Genomic DNA, 25101 nt, shown 5'->3' with positions numbered 1-25101 from the left:
TTAGTTCTTCATCACTTTCTAGACAATGTAAAGACTTTTACAATACTCACATTTCCTTCCTACATTTTATGCATTGTATGTATTTTAATTCTACATGTATTTTAAACCATATAAGACATTGTTATTTTTGTTTTCCATAACCAATGTTTATTTAAATTTAACCATGTATTTACCTTTTTCTGTTCATTCCTTCCTGCATTACCATTCTTCCGTCTGGAATTATTTTCCATCTACATGAAGAACACACATTGGTATTTCTTTTAGTGCAAATCTGATGTCACCAAATACTCTTACGTTATGTTTGTCTGAAAATGTTTGATTCCCAGCCAATGCACCTCATGCATAAGTACCACCTGTGAGTGGAGGCTTGCATGTTGCTATAATGCTGAACAGGTTTCAGTGGAACTTTCAGACTAAGACAGACTAGGAATAAAGGCCTGGTGATCTACTTCCAAAAATCAGCCAGTGAAAATCCAGTGGATCACAATGGTTTGATCTGCAGCCAGTCATGGGGGTGGCACAGGACCAGTCAGTGTTTTGTTCCATTGCACATGGAATCGCCATGAGTCAGGGGCCGACTTGATGGCAACTAACAACAGCATAGTGGAAATGAAATCAAGGGATAAAAATAGGCATAGTAATAGCCTAGGCAACACTTATCATGTGCCAGGTACAGTGCTAAGTGCTGTTACTTCATGTTCTCATTTAGTCTGTTCACCAACTCTATGAGATAGGTTTAATGGGGGCAGTTCTACCCTGTCCTTTAGGTTTGCTAGAGTTGGAATCGACTTGGTGACGGTGGGTTTAGCCTTTTTTGTTGTTGTTATTTATGAGATGGGTACTGTTATCCCTCCGTATTACAGGTAAGAAAACTAGTCCTAGAAATTGGGTTGCTTGCTTAAGGTGTGGCTAGTAAGTGATAATAGCTAGAATTTAAGCCCAGCTCTTTCTGATGTTTAAGCCCATTCTCTTTACCAGCTTGCTATACTGTCACCAATTTATAATAGTGTACAATATTATTACTGTTACTACATACTTATAAGTATTCACCTGGAGAATTTGCTGCTTTAAATCATTATCTTATCGAGTGAGTGCATTTTACGCTTAATTTCACTTTCGTCCTTACAGGTGAAAAACCATACAAGTGTCAAATTTGCAATCAGTCTTTTAGAATTAAGAAAACTTTAACAAAACACCTAGTTATTCATTCTGATGCTCGACCTTTCAACTGTCAGCACTGTGATGCAACATTTAAACGGAAAGACAAGCTGAAATACCACATTGACCATGTTCACGGCATAAAATCTCCTGACGACCCTCTGGGTACCTCTGAGGAAAAACTTGTATCGTTGCCAGTAGAGTACTCATCTGATGATAAAATTTTTCAAGCAGAAACGAAACAATATGTGGGCCAGACCAAAGTTTATCAATCAGAAGCCAAGAATATGTTACAGAATGTGTCTGCTGAAGTATGTGTTCCAGTAACATTGGTTCCAGTTCAGATGCCTGACACTCAGAGTGATCTCGTGCATCATACTACTACACTTCCACCATCTTCTCACGAGATCCTTCCTCCACAGCCACAATCAACAGATTATCCACGAGCAGCTGATTTAGCTTTCTTGGAAAAATATACGCTTACTCCTCAACCTGCAAATATAGTTCATCCAGTCCGACCCGAACAAATGCTAGATCCTAGAGAACAGTCTTACCTTGGAACATTACTGGGGCTTGATAACACTACTGCTGTACAAAATATTTCTAGTAATGAGCATCATTCATGAGTAAATCTAAACATTCCACAGACTTTTTGAATGGTTGTATGCTAATGGTAGCCAAGAGCTGATGGCTTTTAAATTACTAGGGCTGCTACTTTTTTCTTTTCTCTACCTTCTCAAGTCCTCAGAACAGTTTCAAATCAAAATATATATATATATGTTTATTGAACATAAGAATATTTGGACATATTTTAAGGCCTAATATTCAAAGTGAACAGTTTTAAGATTTTTAAAGATTAGTGCGAATTTTTAACGGTATCTCAAACTTTTCAGAATTATTAGCTGCTGACATTATAAGGGTCTTTTTTTTTTTTTATTAGTGAAAATTTTTGTTCTATAATCTCGTCCCTCTGTTCTCCCTTTCCTGTCATCCGAAAAAGTTTAAGCAGCATGAAGCCTTTAAGAAAGAAACAAAGAGGATATGTTGCTAATTGCAACTGTGCTGAAGTTTCATTAGTATTTCATCCAGATTTTTTTTTTTTTTGGAAATTGCAGTTAGGCATTTGAATTTATAAGGAAGTGTTGGCTATTTCTCTGTTGCTTCCCATCTGTCCATAATTCCAGATTATCATTATTCCTTAAACTTATGACAAAACCAAGGCCAGAAAGCTCACTAATGTAAGATTAGTCTCTTTAAATGACATGTAGTATTGAAAAAATTATCTAGATAGTTGGTTTTTGCCTCTATTATTACAAGAAATGTAAAGCACTAAATTATACAAGTTGAAAATGTGTTAGAAGAGAAATACAAAAGTTTTAACTCTATCTCTTTCAAGGTAAGTTCACCTCTTGTATTTTGCCTTATATTTCAGAAACATTAATAGTATGTCCAGCATTTATCTTTATTCACTAAAAGAGGAGCACTTATAAACTCATTAGTGAAATTTAGTTGAACAAACCACCCTTGGTTTCATTTACCTTTGCTGACTGAAACTTTGGGAAACAGAACCTGAGTATTTCATGTGTAATTATTTTGTTAGAAAAGATGCCAAAATTTGTGTCTTAACTAAACTGAATATTGTTTACTTTATTTAAATGGAACCACTACTTGTATTCAGATTTACATGTAATACAGGTTTTTATTTTTGCTTTTCACATAAGCATAATGTCTGTAATTACCCTTGATTTTTTATTTTCTGTGAGACAGAAGTTGAGGACTTGGTGAAAGGAAATAGCAGTTACAGGAAAACCTCACTGATTAAAATTAATTGAGGGAAAAGCCAACCAAAATTAAAAAATGTGCACTTTCAATATTTTCAAGTCAGTTTAAACTCAAACTAGAAGGATGATGTTTCCTAGTAGTTGCTTGAAGGATTAGAATAGGTCAGGATGATTAATTATTAGCATGTCGTCTGTATGTAAACTACTGGAAAATAACAATTTTGAAAGTTTTCCCTTTCAGTCTTGTTTACACTCCTAATTGCTTTAAGCACTTTCTTCATGTAAACTGTAAAGTTAGGCTCAGCCCTTGTGAAAAAAATCACAAGTAAAATAATGAACTTTTAATTAATAAAATAAAACCACTTAATGGGAAAATTGTTTGCTGAAGCACTTAACAAATGGAGGTACTTTACAGGGACATTCACCATACTAGTGAAGAGAAAACAAGAAAAAAATGTTGTGAATTGAGGCATTTAACCAAAGTAGCTCATATGAATAATAAAACCAACCTGAGTTTTGCCTCACTTACTATAAGGGTTTGGTTGTAATTATCTTACAACCAGTGGACATAGTTAATGTGTTGATTCTTCTTTTTAGGCATTTTTATTTACTTTTGTGTGGAAATGTTATATCCGGGGTACTAGCATAATTGAGCTTGACTATATGAGGTACTATTAGTCTGTTAGTCTGTCAAATTGACTTTAAAGCCTACATTTCTTTGTGATTTTTATCATAAAGACAAGATTTTAACTAAAAACCTTAACATGGTGAAAAGAAATCATACCTAAAAATGTACCCTGCCTTATATATAAGCCAGTGTAGAAAAGTGTAGACTTCTAAAAAGGTAAATGGCATATATATGTGTGTATGGTATATGATAAGTTTGGTGGCAGAAAAAAAGAGGGTGTTGCCTTTTCACATTGAAAAAAAAAAAAAACGTTCATTTTGCAGGTATTTGCTTGAGGGTTCTTTTAATAATAATGTCCTAATGCTTTAAATATATGATTTAATTTGTAGGAACCGGTTTACATAGAGCTTTTCTGGAATACATCTCTTATTGTAAAGTGAAATATAATTGTATTTAGTTATTGTAAATAACTTAAAGTTTTATAGTGATTTACTGTTTTATAAAGTGCTTTCATGTGTGTTATCTCGTTTGAACCTTATAACCAGCTCTAAAATAGAAAGGTCATGCTGGATTCCCATTTTAGAAATGAAGAATCTGAGATTGAGAGAAGGGACTTAGTTAAACTTACGTGGTTAAGAAGTGGCAGAGCCACTAGTAGGAAAAGAAAACTAACATTAATGAGTGCTTACTGTGTGCCAGGCACCGTATTCTCTCGTTTAATCTTGAAGAGGTAGTATAATTCTTATGAACAATCTCAGAGGGCAAAAAAAAAAAAAAACCTGCCTCTTATTCTCAAAAATATAAGAAATTTTAAAATTGTGAAAACCTTGTGGATTTGGGCAAACTGAATGTATATGAGTTTTTGAAGTTGGCACAAAAAATACATGAGGCCTACTCTTTTCAGTTGACCTTTTGTAATGTTTGATTTGGAGTATTTTGGATAAATGTTCCAGTAACTCTGAAATCCATTATTTCTGTAACTATATTTAAAATTTTGAATCTTGCAGCTACATTAGCCTCACTCAGAATTTTTTATTTTATGATCATAATTTATTGTTTTAATTATTTTTAGCTGATAGCAGTTAGCACTTAACCTGTAAATTGGATAATTTATCAAGTGCAGAAATTTGTTAACCTAATCGGTTTTTACTTATGTGCACCAAAGAATTTTAGTAGGTGTTAAATAGTTTAAAATAATTTAAATTCTTTGTTGTGTCAATAAATACTTGTCCAAAGAAGCACAGTGGATAACCTAGGATTATGGATTTTTTTTTTTTAATATTGTTAGTTTGAAAACAGACTTAAGTATTACATGTCTGTGTTTATGTGTATACAAATAAGAGCAGACAAAAATACTCTAGGAATACTCACACTGACAAGCCAATTACAAGTAAGAATACTCAAGTTTTCCTTAACTGAATGTTAAATCATTTAAATGGACACTATTAAATGTTAAACAATAAGCTTCTGTTTTACACTACACTATTAAATGATTTTTGCCTTAGAATTTTTTTTTAAGTCAAGTTGAGGTTATTTTTGTAACAAACCCCACCTGTTTTGCAGCCTAAGATACCATTTAAAGTTAGGATTTGTTGCTCATGCCAGCAAGATTTAACCAACAACTATAAAAATAGTGGTCTTTGTATTCTTTTAAGTAACTTAGGCATTTATTGCTGGCAGAGGACTAGCAAAAATAGGATTTTAAACTGGTGCTTTATTAAGTGACTTCCTTTTTAAGTGATGGTAGGTCATGAAATAGGTACACTAATAATTTTCTATCAACCTTAAACAGTGTCAAAACATATTTGTTGGGTGACTGTAAACTGTTAGTTAAGGGCTAATAATTTAAATATCATTGATTGCTTTTCACTCTATAATTACAGTCAAATTAAAAACACAAAGTGATATGTTTATGAGTTTGAATGTTCTTCCCACCACATCACTCTAATAAATCATTGGCGAAAAGTCAGATTTGGGGCATTAGCTCTCTGACAGTGTCCTTTTATATCCGGTCTTTTTCTGGATTGAATGTTTTGTAAGCCTTTTCAATGTGTTATAGTTGCTTAGAGTTGATTCTGCTGCCTAGGTTGAACTTGTTAATAAATGATTGTTTTTGTTGCTGTTGTCATGGGTCTTATGTTATATGTTACCTGCTGGTTAGGTAGCACTTTTTTTTTTTTTTTTTTTTTAGGTTGCTGTATGTAGGAAAACTATCACTAAGTACTAGTGTGAATATTTTCATGTGTGATTTATACATCATAATATTTTATCTGTAGTGTGGCCTTTATAGCTACTATGAAGCCACTCCTGGGCATGGCTCTAGATGTTTATTACAGGAGCCTGACAAATAAAATAAGAGTTGTGTGTCTGCCTCTCTGTCCGTGTCCCCTCCCCCCCCCCGCCCCTTGTTTTGTTTTTGTTTTTTGGCTTCCATCAGGAACCAGGTGCCATAACCACACCGCTCTGCACTAAACAGCTTCTTATTTCAGTTTGCCTAAAACTGAACAAGAGGTTATGGTTTGATATGAGTGTCTCATTAGGAGCAGCAACATTCCAACCAACACATAACAACATACAACTTGATGAACTCAGGAAAAATTAGGACTCTTAAATGAAGTCAGTGCCAAATTTAAAATGACTAAAAATGTATTCTCTAATTAAAGGAATAAGTAGCATTTCTAACCTAAAACTTGAGCGTTAATGTGAAATGTTACTTGCTGTTAGAATGATGGATAATGAGATTAATTTTATAACCAATTTCTAGGAACTACGAACAGTTCTTCCTTAATCTTCCTCTTTTGCACATTTCTCTATGGATATAGTCTGCAGTTTTTTGTTTTTTTTTAATAGGGAAAAGGAGCCCCTCTCCCCTTATTTCCCCTAAAATTTCTACTTAAATAATTCTAGCATGCTTTCTGTTCTTCCTCTTTGGAAACAGAATAAGATAGAAATAAGAGGATTAGGTTGTGTGGATAATGAGAGAAAGAACGTTTTGGTAGAGAGAATGCTTATGTTTTTATTTACTCTTCATGTTTGAATTTGGTGTATAATAATCTTAAGGCTGTGGCTAATGAAAATCCCCAAGCTGTGTTAATTTAGCCCCAGCAGCCATTTATATAAAGAGAAATTAAGGATTATATTCAGAACATAGAGCTTATACAAAGATGGGCATAACTTTTTTCCCCCCAAATTATTGGGTAAAGAGGTAATTTCAGTGTTTGCATTACTGGTGGAGATTCTGGAACGTTTCTTGAATGAAAAGCATGTACACGCCTTGTTATTGGGCCTGTTGGCTTGGTATTCCTGCTTGCTTTAAAGCTGAGCAGTGTACTGTGGTGTAATTACAAAGTTCTTACTCCCAGCAGACAATTTTTATCCCTACAGATAAAACTATTACAGTTGATGAGTGTGGCTGCCAAAAAAAATGGGTACAGAGGTGGGCATTTTGCATTTAGCTGCTCTGTGTTGTGTATTAAATGTTCCAATTAAAGGGATTTATGATGTACATTAAAGTGGAAATGTTCTTAAACTGAGGTTTGAGTCTCAAATCGTACTTTTGGTTTTTAATTAATAAAGACACTTAAAAGCAATTATAAACAAAACAATCTAAAATATCAGAATTTACCATTTTGTCAACTGTGTGTAAAGTATCTTGTGAGTTTTGTACATATTTAGGTTGTCTCATGTTTAAGTATAAATGTCTTTATAGAAAAACTCAGTTCTCTGAAGAATAGCAAGTGTATTGTATATTGAACCAGTCCTTTGTTTTGTTTTGATATTTAAAATAAATGTAAAGTTCTTTGGTCCTAATAAAGCATACCTAGGTTTTACTGAATTACATTTTCATAGTGTGGGAGTGCAGTACACTGCATGCCTCCTTAAGAACAGAATGCAAAGACCGTGAAGAGATGGAAAGCCAAGTATCATGGGGCACGTTTATTTACATTTTATGTGTTTGTCACAACCTGGATATTAAAAATATTTTATATGTTAAATGTATTAAGCTATTTAATGGTTTTCAAATGGCTATTTAATATAGATTCAAGTATTAATAGAGACTAATATTGCTTGAAGTGGTCATATTGTGCTGTTTTTGGAGGGAAATCGGAATGTGGCAAAAGTCCATTGATCTGTAATTAGGAATAACAGAGTGGCCTCTTCTACGTCTGTTCCGTTCATTCCCAGACCCACACATTTTGGCCATAGGAGAGACGGTTGGTGGTTTAAGGCATAAACTCTATGCTATGCAGCGTGCTGTCTCTTATCTGGTACCATAACTGAGTCAACAACAGGCCATTCTCTATTCTATCAAGGCAGCTGCTTTTGAGCATTGGAAGACCAGTAAGTTCTATAAGCGTGAGCCCATTTTTGCAAAATAAGTCTTCTCTTTGGAGGTAATGTTGTGTAGGATGCTCAGTTATCTATTGCTATGTAACAAACTTCCCCAAAACTAAGTAGCTTAAAACAAGCATTTATTATCTCAGTTTCTGTGATTTAGGAATTGGAGAGCAGATTAGCTGGGCTGTTCTGGTTCAGGGTCCCTTGTGAGGTTGCAGTCTATTCAAGGCTATTAGGCTTTCTCTAACATGTTCCTCAGAATCCTTCCTGCCTCTAGCCACTGTCTGGTTCCAAAACCACTCCCACATTTTTAGGTATTTGTTTTGGCAACACCCCACTTTTAGATTCCAAAATCTGTGTTAGTTATCTATTGCTGTGTAACAAATGACACCAAACTTAGTGTCTTAAAACAAAAATTTGTTACCTCAGTTTCTGTGGGTCAAGGGTCAAGCAGTGGCTTAGCTGGGTGGTTCTGGCTCAGAGTTTCTCATGAGGTTGCAGTCCAGGTGTTAATCAGGGCTGAAAACTGGTGGAATGGGGGCAGGTTTGCTTCCAACATCACCTGGCAGTTGGCCTCAATTTCTTACTACAAGGCCTCAGCACAGGGCTGCCTAGGGGTATGGCAGCTAGTTCCCCAAGAAAGTGATCTAAGAGAGGGAGAAAGAATAAGGGAGAATGTCCCGTATGGAAGTTGCAGTCTATAACCTAGTATTTGAAGTGATAGTTCACCACTTCTGCCATAATCAGTTTGTCAGAAGTGAGTCACTTAAGTCCAGCCCATACTCAAGGGAAACAAACTAAGAAGCTTCCCCTCTTGAAGACAGGAGTAACAAAGAACTTTTGAACATATTTTTAAAACCATCACAGATACATTGGTTAGAGAGAAAGCATTCTGTAAACCCATGGATAGTGGAGACGCTGTGCTCAAAATATGCAACTATCTCGGAGAGGCAAAATATTGCCCTTTCTGTGATAGAAAGGGTTTAATGGGACCAACCTGCCACAGGTAACCGGCTGGTCCCAGTGCAGAACGGAGTCATTGGGAGTTGAGTGTTGGCCCTTGTCGTAGGTTGAGCACTCAGCAGTGGTGTATCAGATTAGTTTTGGTAAGGGGGAGACCATATTTGAGGTCATTTGTGGCCTCCATCCCTGCTACCATGACCTCTTTGTAAATGGGTTCACAGGGCGATTAGTGGGGTGGCTGAAGAAAGAGGCTGACATCTACGGGATAGGTTTTGTTTACCTGATAATGGAGGTCCTCTGCCATAGATGGTCTGTGATGGGCATTTACCTGGGATACACATTTCTTAACATTCCACTTATTTTGAGAGGTCCATTTATATGTCCTCCTACTTGTCCCCAGCTTTCCATTTTGTTTTCTCTTACTCATATCTGGACTATCATAGAGATACGTACATAAACCAGGCTTTTTTCCCCCCTCTGTGAAACAGTAATAAGGAACCCCTGGTTTTCATGGGTATAGACTGATGGGAAGTAGCGGGAGGAGATATTAGTCACCTGTTTGTACAGCTTACTTGTGTATTTGGCCTGCTCTGTTCTGGTCTTGTATATGCCAGTTTTGTTTTATAATGGAGTTTTGTTTGCCACATCCAAGTTTATGTTCTTTGGATTAGAACAGGCACCAGCAAACTTTTTTGTAAAGTATCAGTATCAGTCACAACTACTCAACTCTTTGTATTCAGAAAGCAGCCATAGATAATATGAATGGATGTGGCTATGTTCCAACAAAATTTTATTTATGAAAATATAGAGTGTGTTCCAGATTTATGCTGCAGGCCATAGTTTGCTGGTCCCCTGGATTAGAAAGTTGTCGATGAGCAGTTTGGATCACACAGCCACTTACTCAAGTGTCTACCATGATCCAGTAGCAAACCCAGGAGCTGCTTTTCAAATGGTAGATGCTTGCTTGACTGCAGAAGAGGGCATATCTTTACTCCCAAATCTGGAGTTTTATGCTGTGATGCCTGTATTAAAACTTTCCAGAGGCTCTGTTCTTTGTCTCTGCTATATGGTATAAGTAGCAGGGCCCTATGAGTCTTGCCTCTATGAGAAGGGAACCTGTAACGTGGATACAACTCAAAAATAGTCTTAGAGTTACTAGGTAAATGGGATGGAGAGACATGTCCTAGTAAGGTACGTGCTGCCTCCAAAATCTAAAACCCATTGCCTTCGAGTCAATTCCGACTCATAGTGACCCTACAGGACAGAGTAGAACTGCCCCCTAGGATTTCCAAGGAGTGGCTGGTGGACTCAAACTGCCGACCTTTTGGTTAGCAGCCAAGCTTTTAACCAGTTTACCACAAGGGCTCCCCAAGTCTAATGAGGACTTCCAAATGGTTCAAAAGTACAGCAAGTTGCCTCTCATTTTAGAAGGGATACATCAGCCTATCTCCGACCATTTAATAGCCAAAAACAATGTGGTAAAGCCCTGAATTTTGTCCTACTTTATCTCCCACCTTCTGGCCTGCATTTGTTTTACCACCAGCGTGTAGAGTTCTTGCGACTCTTGGGAGTGGCAGTTCACCATGGGCCCTGAACAACCCTTAATGTTCTTGCTGGGTTTGCCAAGAGGCACTGTCTACTCTGTACTCAGGCCGTCTTTCGGGACTGTGTTTGCAGTGAGAAATCTTGATGGATAAGGTAATGTCTCCCCTCCTACCCTGACAATGTGCTATAAGAACAGTTAATTCCCAAGTTCAATGTGATCCTCTCGTGTAATGCAATCCGCTGTGTGTACAGGCTCTTTGTATTGTCCCCATGTGACTTAGGGGCTAGGGGGTGCTGACACTCTGGCTACCACTTTTCCCATAAGTAATAAAGTCCTTTTTTACTCTAACCCAAGTCTTTTACCTTCTGCCAGGATTGACGAAATTGGTAAGCTAACTTGTTAGTTTTCAAGTGGTGTAGAACCTGAGACCCTCACAATTCTTGACAGCTATTCCTTGCGCACCAAGTTTAACTAGCAAATGTCTTTAATGCAATGCACCAGTGCAGTATTCTAAGAAATCAAGAAGATCCAGGTTCCCTTGGACAATATTACAGTATAGGCAGACTTGACTAGCACTGGGGCATGGTAGCTGTCTTAGTCATCTGGTGCTGCTATAACAGAAATACCACAAGTGGATGGCTTCAACAAACAATTTTATTCTTTCACAATCTAGGAGGCTAGAAGTCCAAATTCAGGGCATCAGTTCCAGGGGAAGGCTTTCTGTCTGTCAGCTCTGGAGGAAGGTCCTTGTCATCTATCTTTTCCTGGGCTAGGAGCTTCTCAGGGACCCGAAAGGACACACTCTGTTCTTGGCACTACTTTCTTGGTGGTGTGAGGTCTCCCAAAAATCCATGTCCTTGCCTCGTGCAAAATGCATTCACCCCATCATATCATAGCAGAAGTCTTAAATCAACTCTAAGTCCAGAATCTAAAAGTTCTTCATCTGTGGAATCTGGAATACAAGTTATCTGCTTCCAAAGTACAATTGTGGAACAGGCACAAGTAGATATTACGAATGGGAGAAATTGCAGGGCACCACACAAGTCAGCAGAACATATTACATTAGCCCTCAAAGCTTGAAAATAATCCTCTGTTCTCTGGCACCATTTGTGCAATGGCCCTGCCCTCCAGACTCTAGGTGTTGGCTACACTTTCCAGTTTCTGGATGGGAGCCCTCTGTCCTGGGCTTCAGCTCCACCTTCCAGGCCCACTGGGACAGCAGCTCTGCTCCTTCTCATTCGGGAGGCTCCACTGAGTGGTGGCTCCACTGAGTGGTGACGCCACCTTCTGGCCCCTGCAGGCCCTATCCTTCTGCCGCTTAAGCATGACAGCTCCACCCGCTCAACTTTGGGCAACAGATCTGTTGCTGTCCTGCTGGCACTTCTGAATGGCAGCCCCACACTCTGAAACCCCAAGTTGGTGAAGATCTCTGAAACCTAGGAGGCTATGGCTCCAACCTTTAATACCACAGAGATCGTGGCCCTACCCTTTGAGACTGAGAGGCAGGTCTGCTTCTTGTGTTCCTTGTCTCTTCAGCTTCTGCTTCCTGTTTTCTTGGCCTCTAGACCTCTTGGACCTCACCGCCCATTTCTGCCCTGCTGGGGCAAGTGTTGCAAAGCTCTTTAGCTCCACCAATAAGTGCTCTGAGGCACCCCACTCTACCAGGAAGCCTCCTGCACAAAGGCACTCAGCTCTCTCCATGGATTGGCTCCCGTGCTGTCTCACGCTGGTCTCCTGGTTCTGCTACTGCCGTTTCTCTGCTGGTGCTGTTTCTCTGTGCTGCTCCCCATCATCTGCACCATCACTAGTGTAAGAGCCCTTCTCATTTCCTTCTGAGTCCAGAAGTGTGTTTGATGCCCATAATTTCACCAACAGTCTTTTCAAGGCAATCCAGGCTTTTACTATTAGGCACTTTAACACTCTTCCAGCCTCTATCCAGTCACCATTTCAAAACCACATCCACATTTTAGATATCTGTTAGAGCAGCACCCCACTCTCTGGGTACCAAATTCTGTCTTGGTTATCTAGTGCTGCTATAACAAATACCGCAAGTGGATGGCTGTAACAAACAGAAATTTATTCTTTCACAGTCTAGGAGGCTAGAAGTCTGAATTCAGGTTGCCAGCTCCAGGGGAAGGCTTTCTCTCTCTTTTTGCTCTAGGGGAAGGTCCTTGTCATCAATCTTCCCCTGCTAAGGAGCTCCTCAGCACAGTGACCTCATACCACCAAGAAAGTAGAGCCAGGAGAATAGCATGTCCTTTGGACCCTGAGTCTCTGTGCTGAGAAGCTCCTAAACCAGGGGAAAACTGATGAAAAGGACCTTTCCCCATTGCTGACAGAGAGGGAAAGCCTTCCCCTGGAGCTGGCACCCTGAATTTAGGCTTCGAGCCTCCTAGACTGTGAGAAAATAAATTTCTCTTTGTTAAAGCCATCCACTTGTGGTATTTCTGTTATAACAGCACTAGATAACCAAGACAGCATTAAGCGAGTGACTCAAGATACAACCTAATCTCATAGATTAAGTCCTGATTCATTAACATAACTGCTTCTAAACCTGCCTCAGATGTGATGCTATAGTATTATCCCACCACATAAATATGAACCACTTCAGTCTTTCCTTACTAGATGAATTTGCCAGGTAATAATTGCAAACCGGCTGGCAAGGATGTGATGATGTGCTGTACAAAGATAACAGGTCTGAAACTGCAGCAGCAGTTGGCATCATCACCTAATTGCTGTAATCTATTGCCATTTTTCCAGGACCCATCTGACTTTTGTGCTAGCCATACAAACTAGGTAGTGGGTATATGGTTGTAATCACTATCCCTGCATCTCTCAAATCTTCAAACTAACCTCTGAAATTCCCTCAGAGTTATAGTATTGCTTTTTTACTTTGTAGCCTGGAGGGATGGGGAAGAGAGTTTCAGGAGCTTCTCCTTGACCCTTTATAATAGCCTTTACTCCTTGGAACTGGAGACCAGTGAGAAAATTCTGTCAGTTACTAAGTGTATCTATTCTCATTTTGTATTCTGGAACTGTATGAATCCCATCCTACTGCGTGCTCTATGAGAGATTCAGTCCTAAATGCCATCTATCCCCTGGTGTTCATAAGCTCCCATCTGACTGGTGGTCCATGGTGTCATTTTAGGTTTCTGCAGTATAGCAGAAAGACAGAATCTAATAACCATTGGAAAGGTCTGGGTATTCCCCTTTCCCCAGTTCATAGTTACATTGGTAAATTGCTGCAGTTCTCTCTGGGAGAAAGTTTGAATTAAGATTTATGGTAGGTGTAGATTTTTGGTGACTAATAATTATTACTATGGTGACTACTATATAATAAGTTGTATCCATGTTGCAGAATCTTTTCTCGTAAGGGCAAGGATCTTTCCTTAGTTAAGGGTCTTTAGGTTTGTGGACTCCATTTCTGCTCTGCAGATGTAGAATTTTTCTGCATGTATATGTCAAACAGAACCTTAGTACACTATCCATCTTATTTCTGTTGATCCCTTGATCAATTAGGCATTGCCACAGATCCCTGCCTCTAATTACTATTCAGTTCTTGGCATGTTGTGGTGCTACCACCTTGTCTGTTAAACGCCACTGTCCTTTATCACTTGTAGGCCCTATCATTCACACTGAGATAAGATAACCCATTCTCATTATAGCATCTCTTACCATCATTCCTGGCTCAAAGAAAACAGTTATCACAGGCCTCCTTAAGAATGTTCGAGTCCCCCTCAAAAATGTATTTCTTAATGCCTTGGTAAAGGGAGTATTTGTGTGTTGTGTGTTGTGTGTGGGGGGGCAGGTATGTAGGTTTAGGGGTGGCTGAATAGGTTGCACATATAGATGCCCTCCAACATTCCCATCTTTCCAAGCCTTTGGACACTACAGAATGTAAGTTCCAGCATTTCATCCTAATTGTAAACCACTGTTGAATCCAGCCTTCAATCAGTGAACCTAGCAGACTATTAAAGTCATTCCCAGATACTTGTGTCAACATATTAAATGGATAGTGTGCACCCATCTAAGCATGGAGAATGGAAGTAGAGGGGCAAATAAAAAATTACAGATATAGTTCATTCTTTTTTTAAAATTGTGAGCCAACAGCTATGCTTTATGAAAAAAATCTGTGGAGTGTGATTGTATATGAACAAAATTATGCTATCATCATGTTAAAGGAGTTGAAGCAAACATTTGAGTGATTTTTTTTACCGTAAAGGGTTTTTTGTATTTACACTCATTTGATGAATAGCATTCACAGTATGAAATAATAATGTAAATTATGCAAATTTGAAAATGATTCATATTAGGATTTTTGTTAAAAATAAAAGTATACATTTTTACGTTTCGAGAGTAGTGTTTTCATTGTGCATCAATCTTAAGGATTAAAAAAAAAAAATTTGTTTAAAAATTGTTGAAGGTAACAGGGTCCAACCTCAGGCCAAACTGGGGTGTCATTGAATATAATTTTATATCTCAGCTTCCTCATTTTGTTTTTCCACCCAGTGACTTTTCTTTCTACATGTTTTGTGTGCCCATATGCACATCAGTACATTGATTTTTTGGGGGAGGAGTCTGCCAGAGAAAATTTAAAGGCCGTGTTGTATACTGGGTAAGAGCCAAGACTGGAGCCAAACTGCCTGGGTGCATATCCTGGCTTTGCCACTTCCTAGCCAGCTGTATGCCCTTAAGCAAGTTACTTAACCTCTGTCCCTCAGTTTCCTCATCCGTAAAACACAAATAATAGTAGATCTCCCATAGGGTTCAGGTGGAGACTGAGATAAATATGTGAAGTGCTTAAAACAATCGTGCTAAGTAAGCTGTAATAGTAACTACTAGATTGTTGCTGGCTGCCGTGGAGTTCTGGTGACCCCATGTGTCAGTAGAACCGCTTCATGGGCTTTTCTTGGCTGTAATCTTTACTGAAGCAACTCAGCAGATCTTTTTTCCTCGGAGCCACTGGATGAGTCAAGCTGCCAACCTCTAGATTAGCAGCCAATGCAAACCACTTGTGCTACCCAGACTCCTAAGTGCTAGATAACTGCAATTAAAAAGCCAAGAAGTTATTCACAGGCATTGTCTGTAAAAAGAATAACTTATGAACGACTGGAAATCTCGGGTCTCATTTGTTTATCTTGTGTCATGTTTCCAGCATCCCGAGTTAAGAATCAGAATGCAAATTTACTGAGCCCCTGTTTTGATCAGTCCCTGAAATAAGCACGTTCGCACTCACTATCGTTTTAATTTTCCTCATATTTCTCCCATTCAGCCCCAGGAAACAGCTGCAAGTAAATTCATATCATCCTTGGTGGGGTATGTTGAGTGAGAAAAGAGATCTAAATTAAATTTTACTTTCTAAGGCTTGAGCCTGGCAACCCCAATGATTACTGCATTAATTCCGGAAACTCTGTTACTCGCTTCGCTTCAACACAACCTGTTGATAAAAATTCTAAAAGCAAATTTTACTAAGCATCCAGTTTTAGGAAGTCGTCAGAATTGCTTCACCGTTTTTTTTGTTTTTGTTTTTGTTTTCCGCTTCAGCTGCAGAGAGCCACTGAGGCCCGGTGAAATCGTTTGAATTAGGCGCTGCCGCCTGATTGGCCAGTGGCTGCTTCTGCTCAGTGATTGGCTCTGTGGTCAGGTGGCGCTGCCCGGAGGTGCTCATTGGTGGAGGCGGGAAGTTTAAACTGAAGCAGAAAGCTGCAGTTGTTTGGCATCTCTTTTGAGTCTGCAAAGTGCGGGGTCTGTTTCCTTTCTCTTCGAGTGTTGGCAGCTGGAAAAGAACGGTGGCTGAGTCACCCTTCACGACCTCCACAGCCGGCCTTGAGGGGAAGCGGCCAGCAGCCTCGGGGGAGGTCCGGGGGGGACCTCCGGGCGGTTATGGCGGACCGGCGCGTGGGGCCAAGCTACTGGGAGCTGAGTCCGACTAAGCGGAGGACGCCGGCAGTGCTTCGGCGCGCCGGGGGCGAAAAGGAGGCGGCTTCCCCCCCGGTCCTGTCTCTCAGCCACTTCTGCAAGTCGCCTTTCCTCAGCTTCGGGGAGGTTCGCCTGGGAGCCTCTCGGACCCTGTCTCTGGCCCTAGACAATCCCAACCAGGAGGTGGCTGAAGTGAAGATCAGCCGCTTCCCTGCAGCGGACCAGGGCTTTAGCATCGCTCAGCGTTCTTTTGTGTTGCAGGTAAGTCGTGGGAGGGGCGCCACCGCCACCCGCACCCCACCCCCGGCAGCCGCCCACCTTCCCCGCGATCTTTCCTGCTACCCGCGTCCACAGGGGTGTGAACTGAAAAAGACCCTTAGAGAACGAAGTCGTTTCCCTTTCATCAACTGTGGGGTGGAATCCTCGGCCCCTGTAGAGAACGCCAGGGTAGGGGGTAATTTGGATGGTGACAGCACATTAATATGCACGCACGGAATATTTAAAGCGTTTATACAGACTTGGTGGCGGAGTGATTGAGCGCTCAGTAGCAAACCAGAACGTTCGCGGTTAGAACCCACCAGCCGCTCCTTGGGAGAAAGATGTGGCATTCGGCTTCAGGAAAGATTACAGCCTTGGAAACCCCATGGAGTAGTTAGTTCTACTCTATCCTATAGGGTCGCTGTGAGTCGGGATGACGGGACAGCAGTGAGTGTTTTTTGGCTTGTCTGTTGTTGCTGTTGTTAGCTGCCAAGCCAGCACCACTCATGCATAATTGAATAAATGGCCCGGTCCAGCGCCGTCCCATGATCTGTTGTGATCCATAGGGTTTTCATTGGCCAGTTTGCAGAAGTAGGTCGCCAGCCCTTTCTTCCTAGTCCATCTTAGTCTGAAAGCTCCGCTGAAGCCCTGTCAGCATCACAGCAACATGCAAGGAAGCTTCCATCGGCAGATGGGTGGAGGATGCGCCTGAGGTGTATCCACTGTCATCCAGCTGCCCTGGCAGGTGAGAATTCTACCACTGAACCGTTACTGTCCCCATGCCCTATTAAATAAATCAAAAAAACAAAACATATTACCACTGAGACCTACTCATAGCGACCCAATAGGACAGGGTAGAACTGCCCCATAGGATTTCCAAGGAGCGGATTCGAACTGCCGGCATTTTGCTTAGCAGCCGAACTACTCAGCCACTGCACCACCAGGGCTGTGTATTAAATAGAGATGCATTTTAAGTAGACTTCAGGCATCGTGAAAAAGGCTCTTGCAGTTCTAAATTAATGGCGGTTTTATTATCGGTACTCTTATTTTTTTCTTAAAAGATTACCTGGAGTACATTGGTGAGAGCATCTTTTTTGAGTGCTTTCTATCAGCCACCTTAAGATGCATTTTAGTTTCCATAGGTATCCTTGGAGTCTGGCTAACCGCTTTTTCTAGTGAAATACTGAACTTTGGTTTGGCTAAATGTCTAAGAGCAAAAAAACCTCTCTAGGATTGTTTTCAACGGGTGTGTGTGGTGTGTAGGTACACATTAGTTTTTTAATCCTTTTTCCCCTTTGCTGTCAGTGCGGTTTTGATGGGCAATCAAATTTCATTTTATGAATGTTTCAGGAACCTCCCCCTTAGCTTTTACTGCATTGCATTGGTCAGCATAATGTTCCCGTTGCTGTCACCAAAAACCAGAGAATTTATGTTCTTATTTGGACTGCTGTGGCCTTTCATTGAGTAAAACCAAAAAACCCAAAAACCCAAACCCTTTGAAATTGAGTGGTTTCTGACTCACAGTGACTTAACAGGACAAAGTAGAACTGCCCCATAGAGTTTCCAAGGAACTGCTGGTGGATTTGAACTGCTGACTTTGGTTACCAGCATAGCTCGCTGTAGCTCTTAGCCACTGCGCCACCAGGGCTCCTTTCATTGAGTCCGACCCTACCTAACCCATTGCAATGGAGTCGACTCTGACTCATAGTGACCCTTAGGACAGAGTAGAACTGCCCCATAGGGTTTCCAAGGAGTCCCTGGTGGATTCCAACTGCTGACCTTTTTGGTTAGCAGCGGTAGTCCTTAACCACTATGCCACCAGGGTTTACTTTCATTGAGTAGAACCTTGAAAGCATGAAAAGAAATCATTAGCTGAGGAGGTCTGAACTACTTGGCTAATAGCCATTTCACAAGGCAGCAAGAAGAGGCTCTGATATGAGGTCCGGTGACTTGTGTATTATTGAGTTCATCTGAACTTCAGGACTTTACTAAACCCTGTTCTGCTTTATGAATGATTCCCTCCTATCCTTTCTGTGGAAAGATGTTTCTACTACGTAATACTTTTACTGATATCTTTTGTCATAATGTGGAACTCAAGTATTTTATCTTATTTTTGGAATTTACTGTTTTATAAAGTTCACTGTTCTTATTTTTTTTAAACCAGCTGTTTTATCATGTTACATGGTTTCACCTTTAAAAGGAAAACCCAAGCTTTTTTTCCCCCTGAAAAATAGCAGGCACAGAGTTTGTCATGTCAGTGTTTTGCACTTGGAAGAAAAGGTGATTCTATCTACCTGCCAAGGTATGGAGTCAGACTGTCTGGGTTCTAATCAGGCTCCTAACCAGTTCTTTTGGTTCGAACCTCTGCTCAGAATTTACACTTCTAACAAATTACCAAGGATGCTAAGGCTGCTGTTTAGGGACCGGTTCTAGAACCACTAGTAGAGCAGCTGTTCTTAAAGTTTACTATATACAAGAATCACCTGGGGATCTTGTTAAACTGTAGGTTCTGATTCAGTGTTTCTGTGGGGGAAATGCAAATTCTCAGCAGGAGTTTGAACCAGGTGGAACTGGTTTGAAGCCCAGGACTTCTAATTACCAGCTGTCTGACTTTGGACAAGATACTTAAAGCTTTCTGGACTCAGCCATGTCATCTGTAAAATATGCATAATCCTAGTACCTGCACCCTAGTGATATGAGAATTAAATGAGTTTGTAGAACACTCATTAATCCTGTTAACTCCTTCCTTCCTTACAGTGCGGGGGTGGGGAGTGGACAGGAAAGGCTCCTGCTGAATTTTGTTAAAAAGCACTTTGCTGTCTTGGAATGCCAGCTCATATCTACAGCAAAAATTGCTAAGCAAATCTGTGCTTTAATTTTCACTGTGATTAGCAAAGTTTTGCAGGAAGGAGACATTGAGTGGAGAGTTTAACCAAAGCCAGGGTGTTCCACAGGAAAATACTTGTTAGGCCTAGTTCCTGCGGTGAAAAGACTGTGAATCTCAAATATCTTTTGTGAACAGAAGTATATACGGGGGGGGGGGGGGGGGGGCGGGGGCGGGGGGTGCGGAAAACAGGCACACAGGAGCTTTACACTGCCATACAGGGTCACTATGAGTCTGAATTGACTTGACGGCAATGAGTTTGGTTTTGGGTTTGATGTCGCTATTGGCTGACAGCATTTCCCATAAAGCAGGAGAAACAGTTGCTAGAACATGTAGTCCAGTGCAATATGGACTGCCTCTATCTGGGCAGGCATGCACGTATGCCTGGAACATAATAAGTGATTAACAAATATTAGTAACGATGATGTGGACTTCAGAGGAGTTTGTAGGAGGAAGGAATTTACTTCATAGTGCGGGGTCATTATATTTGAAGTAGAAGTAGTGTAGGTATCTAAAGAAGTAGCAACATATGATTAAATTAAAAACCCCAGTCCCAGTGCCGTCAAGTCGATTCCGACTCATAGCGACCATATAAACACACAACTACAATAAAATCTTTTGGAGATTATCTGTTCCTTTGCTTCCCTGAACAGTTAAGATTTTATTATGATTTTATTTTGCTGTGAACCTTACTATTCATAGTGGCTTTTTTCCTCATAATGAAATGATGGCATAAGGTAAGAAAACTATATTTGACTTAAGTGCTCTTAGGGTATAAATTGTTGGTGACTAACAAATATTAATTCCCTACTGTTTTCTATAATGTGGTTTAGTTATTTTATACTACTATTGTCATAGTCATTTAAAAAAATAATTTCTTTTTGGATTATAGCCTAAAGAAAAAATTGTAATTTCTGTTAACTGGACACCATTGAAAGAAGGCCGAGTAAGAGAGATTGTGACATTTGTCGTAAATGATATTCTGAAACACCAAGCCATATTGCTAGGAAATGCAGAAGAGTGGAAAGAGAAAAAGGTAATAATTTGTAATCATTCTGTGATTTCCTCTAAGAAAATGTTTAATACTCTGTCAAAATTATTTTGATAAAGAAAAAAAAAATTTTTTTTTTGATAACAAGCTTAAAATGAGCGACATACATTATATTAGTTATTTAAAGATAATATTCAATAGTTATCCACTTATTTGGTATATTTTGCTTATTTTTGCAGAGGAGTCTTTGGGATACCATTAATAAGAAGACTGTTTCAAACTCTTCTAGTCGTAAAAAAAGGATTTCAAATAGTCAAAATGTTAATAAAACATTTAATGTTTCCCAAAGAGTTGACACTATTAGGAGCCCACTACAAGCCTGTGAAAATCTGGCTGTGACTGAAGTCTGTTCCCCAACAGAAAACAATTGTTTAATCCTTGAAGAAAACAGAATATCTATATCACCTATTAGCCCCTCTTTCAGAGAGTGCTATGGTGCGACTTGCTTGTCATCTTCTGTACGCAGATCTACTACCTCCTCATCTCTTCATGCTTCTGAAAATGTACAATTGTTGAAAGTAGAAGGTTCCACCATCTTGAAAGATTTTAATGAGCAAGTCTTAACTGAAACATCCTTTCACTCCATAAATAATATTGATGACCAAATTGAAGAGAATAACAGACTTATTCTTACCCCAAACTGTTCTTCAACTTTGAATATTACACAAAGTAAAGGGAATTTTCTAAGTCCAGACTCCTCTGTACATAATAGCCATGTAGCTAATAATGAAGTAGAATTAGTCACAGGTCTTTCATCAGGTAAATTTATGAAAGATAATTCAAAGCCTACGCATTTGGAATCCAAAATTGTACATGAAATTTATCAAACTATTTTAAGTCCAGATTCCTTTGTAAATGATAATTATGGACTAAATCAGGATCTAGAATCAGAGACAATTAAACCTATTCTATCACCAAACCAGTTTGTAAAAGATAACATGGCATTTATGTGTACATCTCAGCAAACATATAATTTATCACCATCATCAAATGAAAATTCTCAAGGCCCACAGCCTCCTCAAGACTGGAGAAAAAATAAAGCTTTACCACGTACCCATGGATGTCAGGAGTCAAAATCTCCCAAGGCTATTTTTGAACAACCCAAAGCTATAGAAATGAAGCCAAATGACTACAGTTTTACAAAACAAAATCATCCTAAATTTTCTGCATTTCAGGATATTTCTAGTTACAGCCAGAATAAACAATCTAAGAGACGCCCAATGCTTTCCACCACTGTTACTAAAAGGAAGTCCAGCTGTGCCAGAGAAAAACAAACCGAAACTAATAAATCAAAGGCAAAAAGATGTCTCAACACTGCAGTAGGTGAACTTGAAAAAGTAATCGTAGATAACCAAAAAGAGAAAGAATCTTTTCATTCATACCTTCCGATTATAGATCCAATTGTAAGTAAATTTAACAGTCATAAAAATGAAATAACTCCACGTTCCTCGAAGACAGCTTTAGCTGCTTGTAAAAGAAAGAGTGCTGGAAACATGGAAAATGCAAATGTGAGGGGTACAGTTGTGGAAGCTACAGAGGTACAAGAAATCAAAAGAATCCATTATTCTCCTGTGGAATCTAAATCAACTGTTAAAAAAACAAAGAAGTTCACCGCACCCATCTCAAAACATACAAGTAGCAGAGAGAAGTTAAATCTGAAGAAAGCAGGTGAGTTTTTTTTTTTTTTTTAATAAAACCTGTAATGAAAACACACCTATATAGGGTAATATTCAAATGAAAATGAAAACATACCTATAAAGGGTAATATTCAAAGTTGAAGAACAATTTGGGGTAAGAATAAGTCTATTATTCTCTTCAATTTGGTCATCAATATTATTTATGGAGTGAAAGGATGTTTCAGTTAAGACTTGCTCATTAAAATCTTTCAAGGTGGTGGAACCTTCTTTCAACAATTGTACATTTTCAGAAGCATGAAGAGATGAGGAGGTAGTAGATCTGCGTACAGAAGATGACAAGCAAGTCTCACCATAGCACTCTCTGAAAGAGGGTTTTGTAAATCTGTTGCTGGTAAACTTGTGTTAACTTGTACTAGTTTGCTAGTGGAAGGGGAATGTAGTGTTAGGGGTGAATTCTGAACTTTTGTCATCCTGTCCTTATGTGCAATGTTAATATTCTTATTCATCATGAATTTTCTACAGTTAAATATTTTAATGAAAAAAAATTTTTTTTTATCTTGCTCACTGAGTTTCTTGATGCTCCCTCGTTAAGACCAAGGGAACCACCTCAGTTGCCTCCCCTTGGTCCAGGGGCTGAGTGGAAGGCTCAATAAAGTGCCTAGCCCCAGAATACCACCCAAAGAAAGGAAGAGGAGGCTTCTGTGCAATGTGTGCTCCTGATGACATTATTCTCTCTCAACCTCCTTAGATCTCTTAATTAGGAATGAAGATAGGGCCTCAGTGCTCCTCATTCCTTTGAGAAAAACCTCACTATTCCTTCCCAGTACTCACAGCTTAACTGCCAACTGTCTGCCTCAAAAACAAGACTAATCACACTGTGCCCCTTTAATTTACCTCATATAGCAATCAAATCCAGGCAGGAAAACAAACCTTACTCCTCATAATGTAGTTACTTTAACATCATTTAAAAGAATCCTAGGACTTCTAGGAGATAATACATAGCTATCTTTTTGTCACCTTTCTCTTTGAGCATCCCCTAATTTGAATCATTTCTTACCTTCAGCCTTCTAAATCCTCCTGTGCCCTCTTAGTTGGCTGTCTTTCATTATCACATTTCCTTTTTAAACAGTCCTTCACTTTGTTACCCTGCTGAACTTTGTTATGTGATTCTCCATTGAGAACACTGTTTTCATTGAAACCCTCTCAAGCTGTGTTTTCTTGCCTATTGTTAGGACCCTGTGCCTCTTGGTGGGATAGTAGACCTCCTTGCTTCTCGTTTCCTCTTCCAGACTGTGGTTTCTCCTTTCTTCCTTAAAAATAAACAAAAAGCAACAACAAAAGAGCTTGAAGCTCAGTTTTCAGCCTCTCCTACTCATACTCCTTGTTACAGTGAAAGATTACTCTCAAGATTTTTGCATCTGGCTCATGATATTTTCACCAAAACTACTACTGTCATTACTCTATGATTTCAAAATTCTGGTGGCCAGTATTCTGGCTTTATAGTTCCAACCAGGCCATGTTCTCCTAAAAGCATCTCAATTTCCAGTCGTACTATGATTCCAGCAATTCCTCTAGAAACCCAACTCCAGCATATTTTCTACTCTTCCATAACCTATAGTCCATTAGCAACACTTCCTCTTCCCTGGTCCTCACGTCCCTCATGTTCTCTCTTCCTTACTCAGCTTGAATTCCATAAATCATCATAATCACTCCATTCACCCCTCTTTCCCTCTATTGTACTTGCCCAGAAAATTCCAAACCCAATTCAACTCTGCCTCCTCTGTATCTGAACCTTGCTGATTAGTCTTTAAATTCATGACCATTACCCTCAAGTAAGGCCTTCACTCTTTTTAGCTGTACTTTTCTGGTTTGTTGACTTTATCCCTGCTATAAACTAACTCATTCCTCTTCTCCTGAAGCTTCAAACAGCTTTTCTCCTCACTCATGGTTGATAATAGCTAACACTTACTGAATCCTTTATCAGATCCAGTTTTGAGTGCTTTATTATTACCTCATTTGTTGTTGTTGTTAGGTGCTGTCGAGTCGGTTCCGACTCATAGTGACCCTATGCACAACAGAACGAAACACTGCCCAGTCCTGAGCCATCCCTACAATCGTTGTTATGCTCAAGCTCATTGTTGTAGCCACTGTGTCAATTCACCTCGTTGAGGGTCTTCCTCTTCTCTGCTGACCCTGTACTCTGCCAAGCATGGTGTTCTTCTCCAGGGGCTGATCCCTCCTGACAACATGTCCAAAGTATGTAAGACGTAGTCTTGCCATCCTTGCTTCTAAGGAGCATTCTGGTTGCACTTCTTCTGAGACAGATTTGTTCATTCTTTTGGCAGTCCATGGTATATTCAATATTCTTCTCCAACACCACCATTCAATTGAGATTACCTCACTTAATACAGCAATATTACAAACTAGCAAATGAGAAAACTGATGCATTGAGAACTTGCCCAAGGTCACACAGGTAGTAAGCGATAAAGCTAGATAAAGTTGGATCTGTAACCCAGACAGTTTGACCCCAGAGCCAGTTCTCTGACCTTCGTCTGACCTGATGAACTGCTTCCTTTTTCATCAAGGAAGTACAAGTATGAAGAGAATTTTCACACACTGCCACAACCCTCTACCACCCTACCTGTATATTCACCAAGTACTTCTTTCCTGCTATGATACCATAAAATGTCTATGTCCCTAAATGAAGCCAGTCTATCTGCTTGTGCACCAGGTCGAATGCCCTTCTGCCCAAGGGTGTTGCTTTAGTCATTGTCTTCTCTTTCTCATGTCTTCTGTTTCTTACTCCTTATTGGGCCATTTCTGCTTAACATATAAATACGCTGTTATTCTGTGTTAAAAACAGACACTTCTGTTGATAACCATTTATAACTTCAGCCTCTGCTCCATTCTTCTGCTTCCTTTTAAGCAAAACTTGAAA

General features: G+C 39.6%; 2 protein-coding genes across 7 annotated transcripts in view; both read left to right on the top strand.

Moving 5' to 3' along the window:
- The window catches only part of ZBTB41 (zinc finger and BTB domain containing 41), a 60203-nt gene extending 50669 nt beyond the window's left edge, over positions 1–9534 (top strand). For both annotated transcript variants that reach the window (XM_049857832.1, XM_049857831.1), the window contains exon 11: positions 1129–9534. In XM_049857832.1, coding sequence (XP_049713789.1) covers positions 1129–1784 — 656 coding nt within the window. In that variant the 3' untranslated portion in view covers positions 1785–9534. The remainder of the gene's footprint in view (positions 1–1128) is intronic.
- Positions 9535–16064: 6530 nt separating this feature from the next.
- ASPM (assembly factor for spindle microtubules) overlaps positions 16065–25101 on the top strand; it is a 59312-nt gene continuing 50275 nt past the window's right edge. For 4 of the 5 annotated variants that reach the window (XM_049857829.1, XM_049857825.1, XM_049857828.1 and 1 more), the window contains exons 1-3: positions 16065–16594; positions 20368–20511; positions 20706–22194. In XM_049857829.1, coding sequence (XP_049713786.1) covers positions 16298–16594; positions 20368–20511; positions 20706–22194 — 1930 coding nt within the window. In that variant the 5' untranslated portion in view covers positions 16065–16297. The remainder of the gene's footprint in view (positions 16595–20367; positions 20512–20705; positions 22195–25101) is intronic. The other variant, XM_049857826.1, reaches the window with a different exon arrangement.

The sequence above is a fragment of the Elephas maximus genome, chromosome 18, assembly GCF_024166365.1.
Source record: "Elephas maximus indicus isolate mEleMax1 chromosome 18, mEleMax1 primary haplotype, whole genome shotgun sequence".
Taxonomy (NCBI): domain Eukaryota; kingdom Metazoa; phylum Chordata; class Mammalia; order Proboscidea; family Elephantidae; genus Elephas; species Elephas maximus.
The sequence above is the reverse complement of the archived record's forward strand: the minus strand, read 5'-3'. Positions and strand labels throughout refer to the sequence as shown.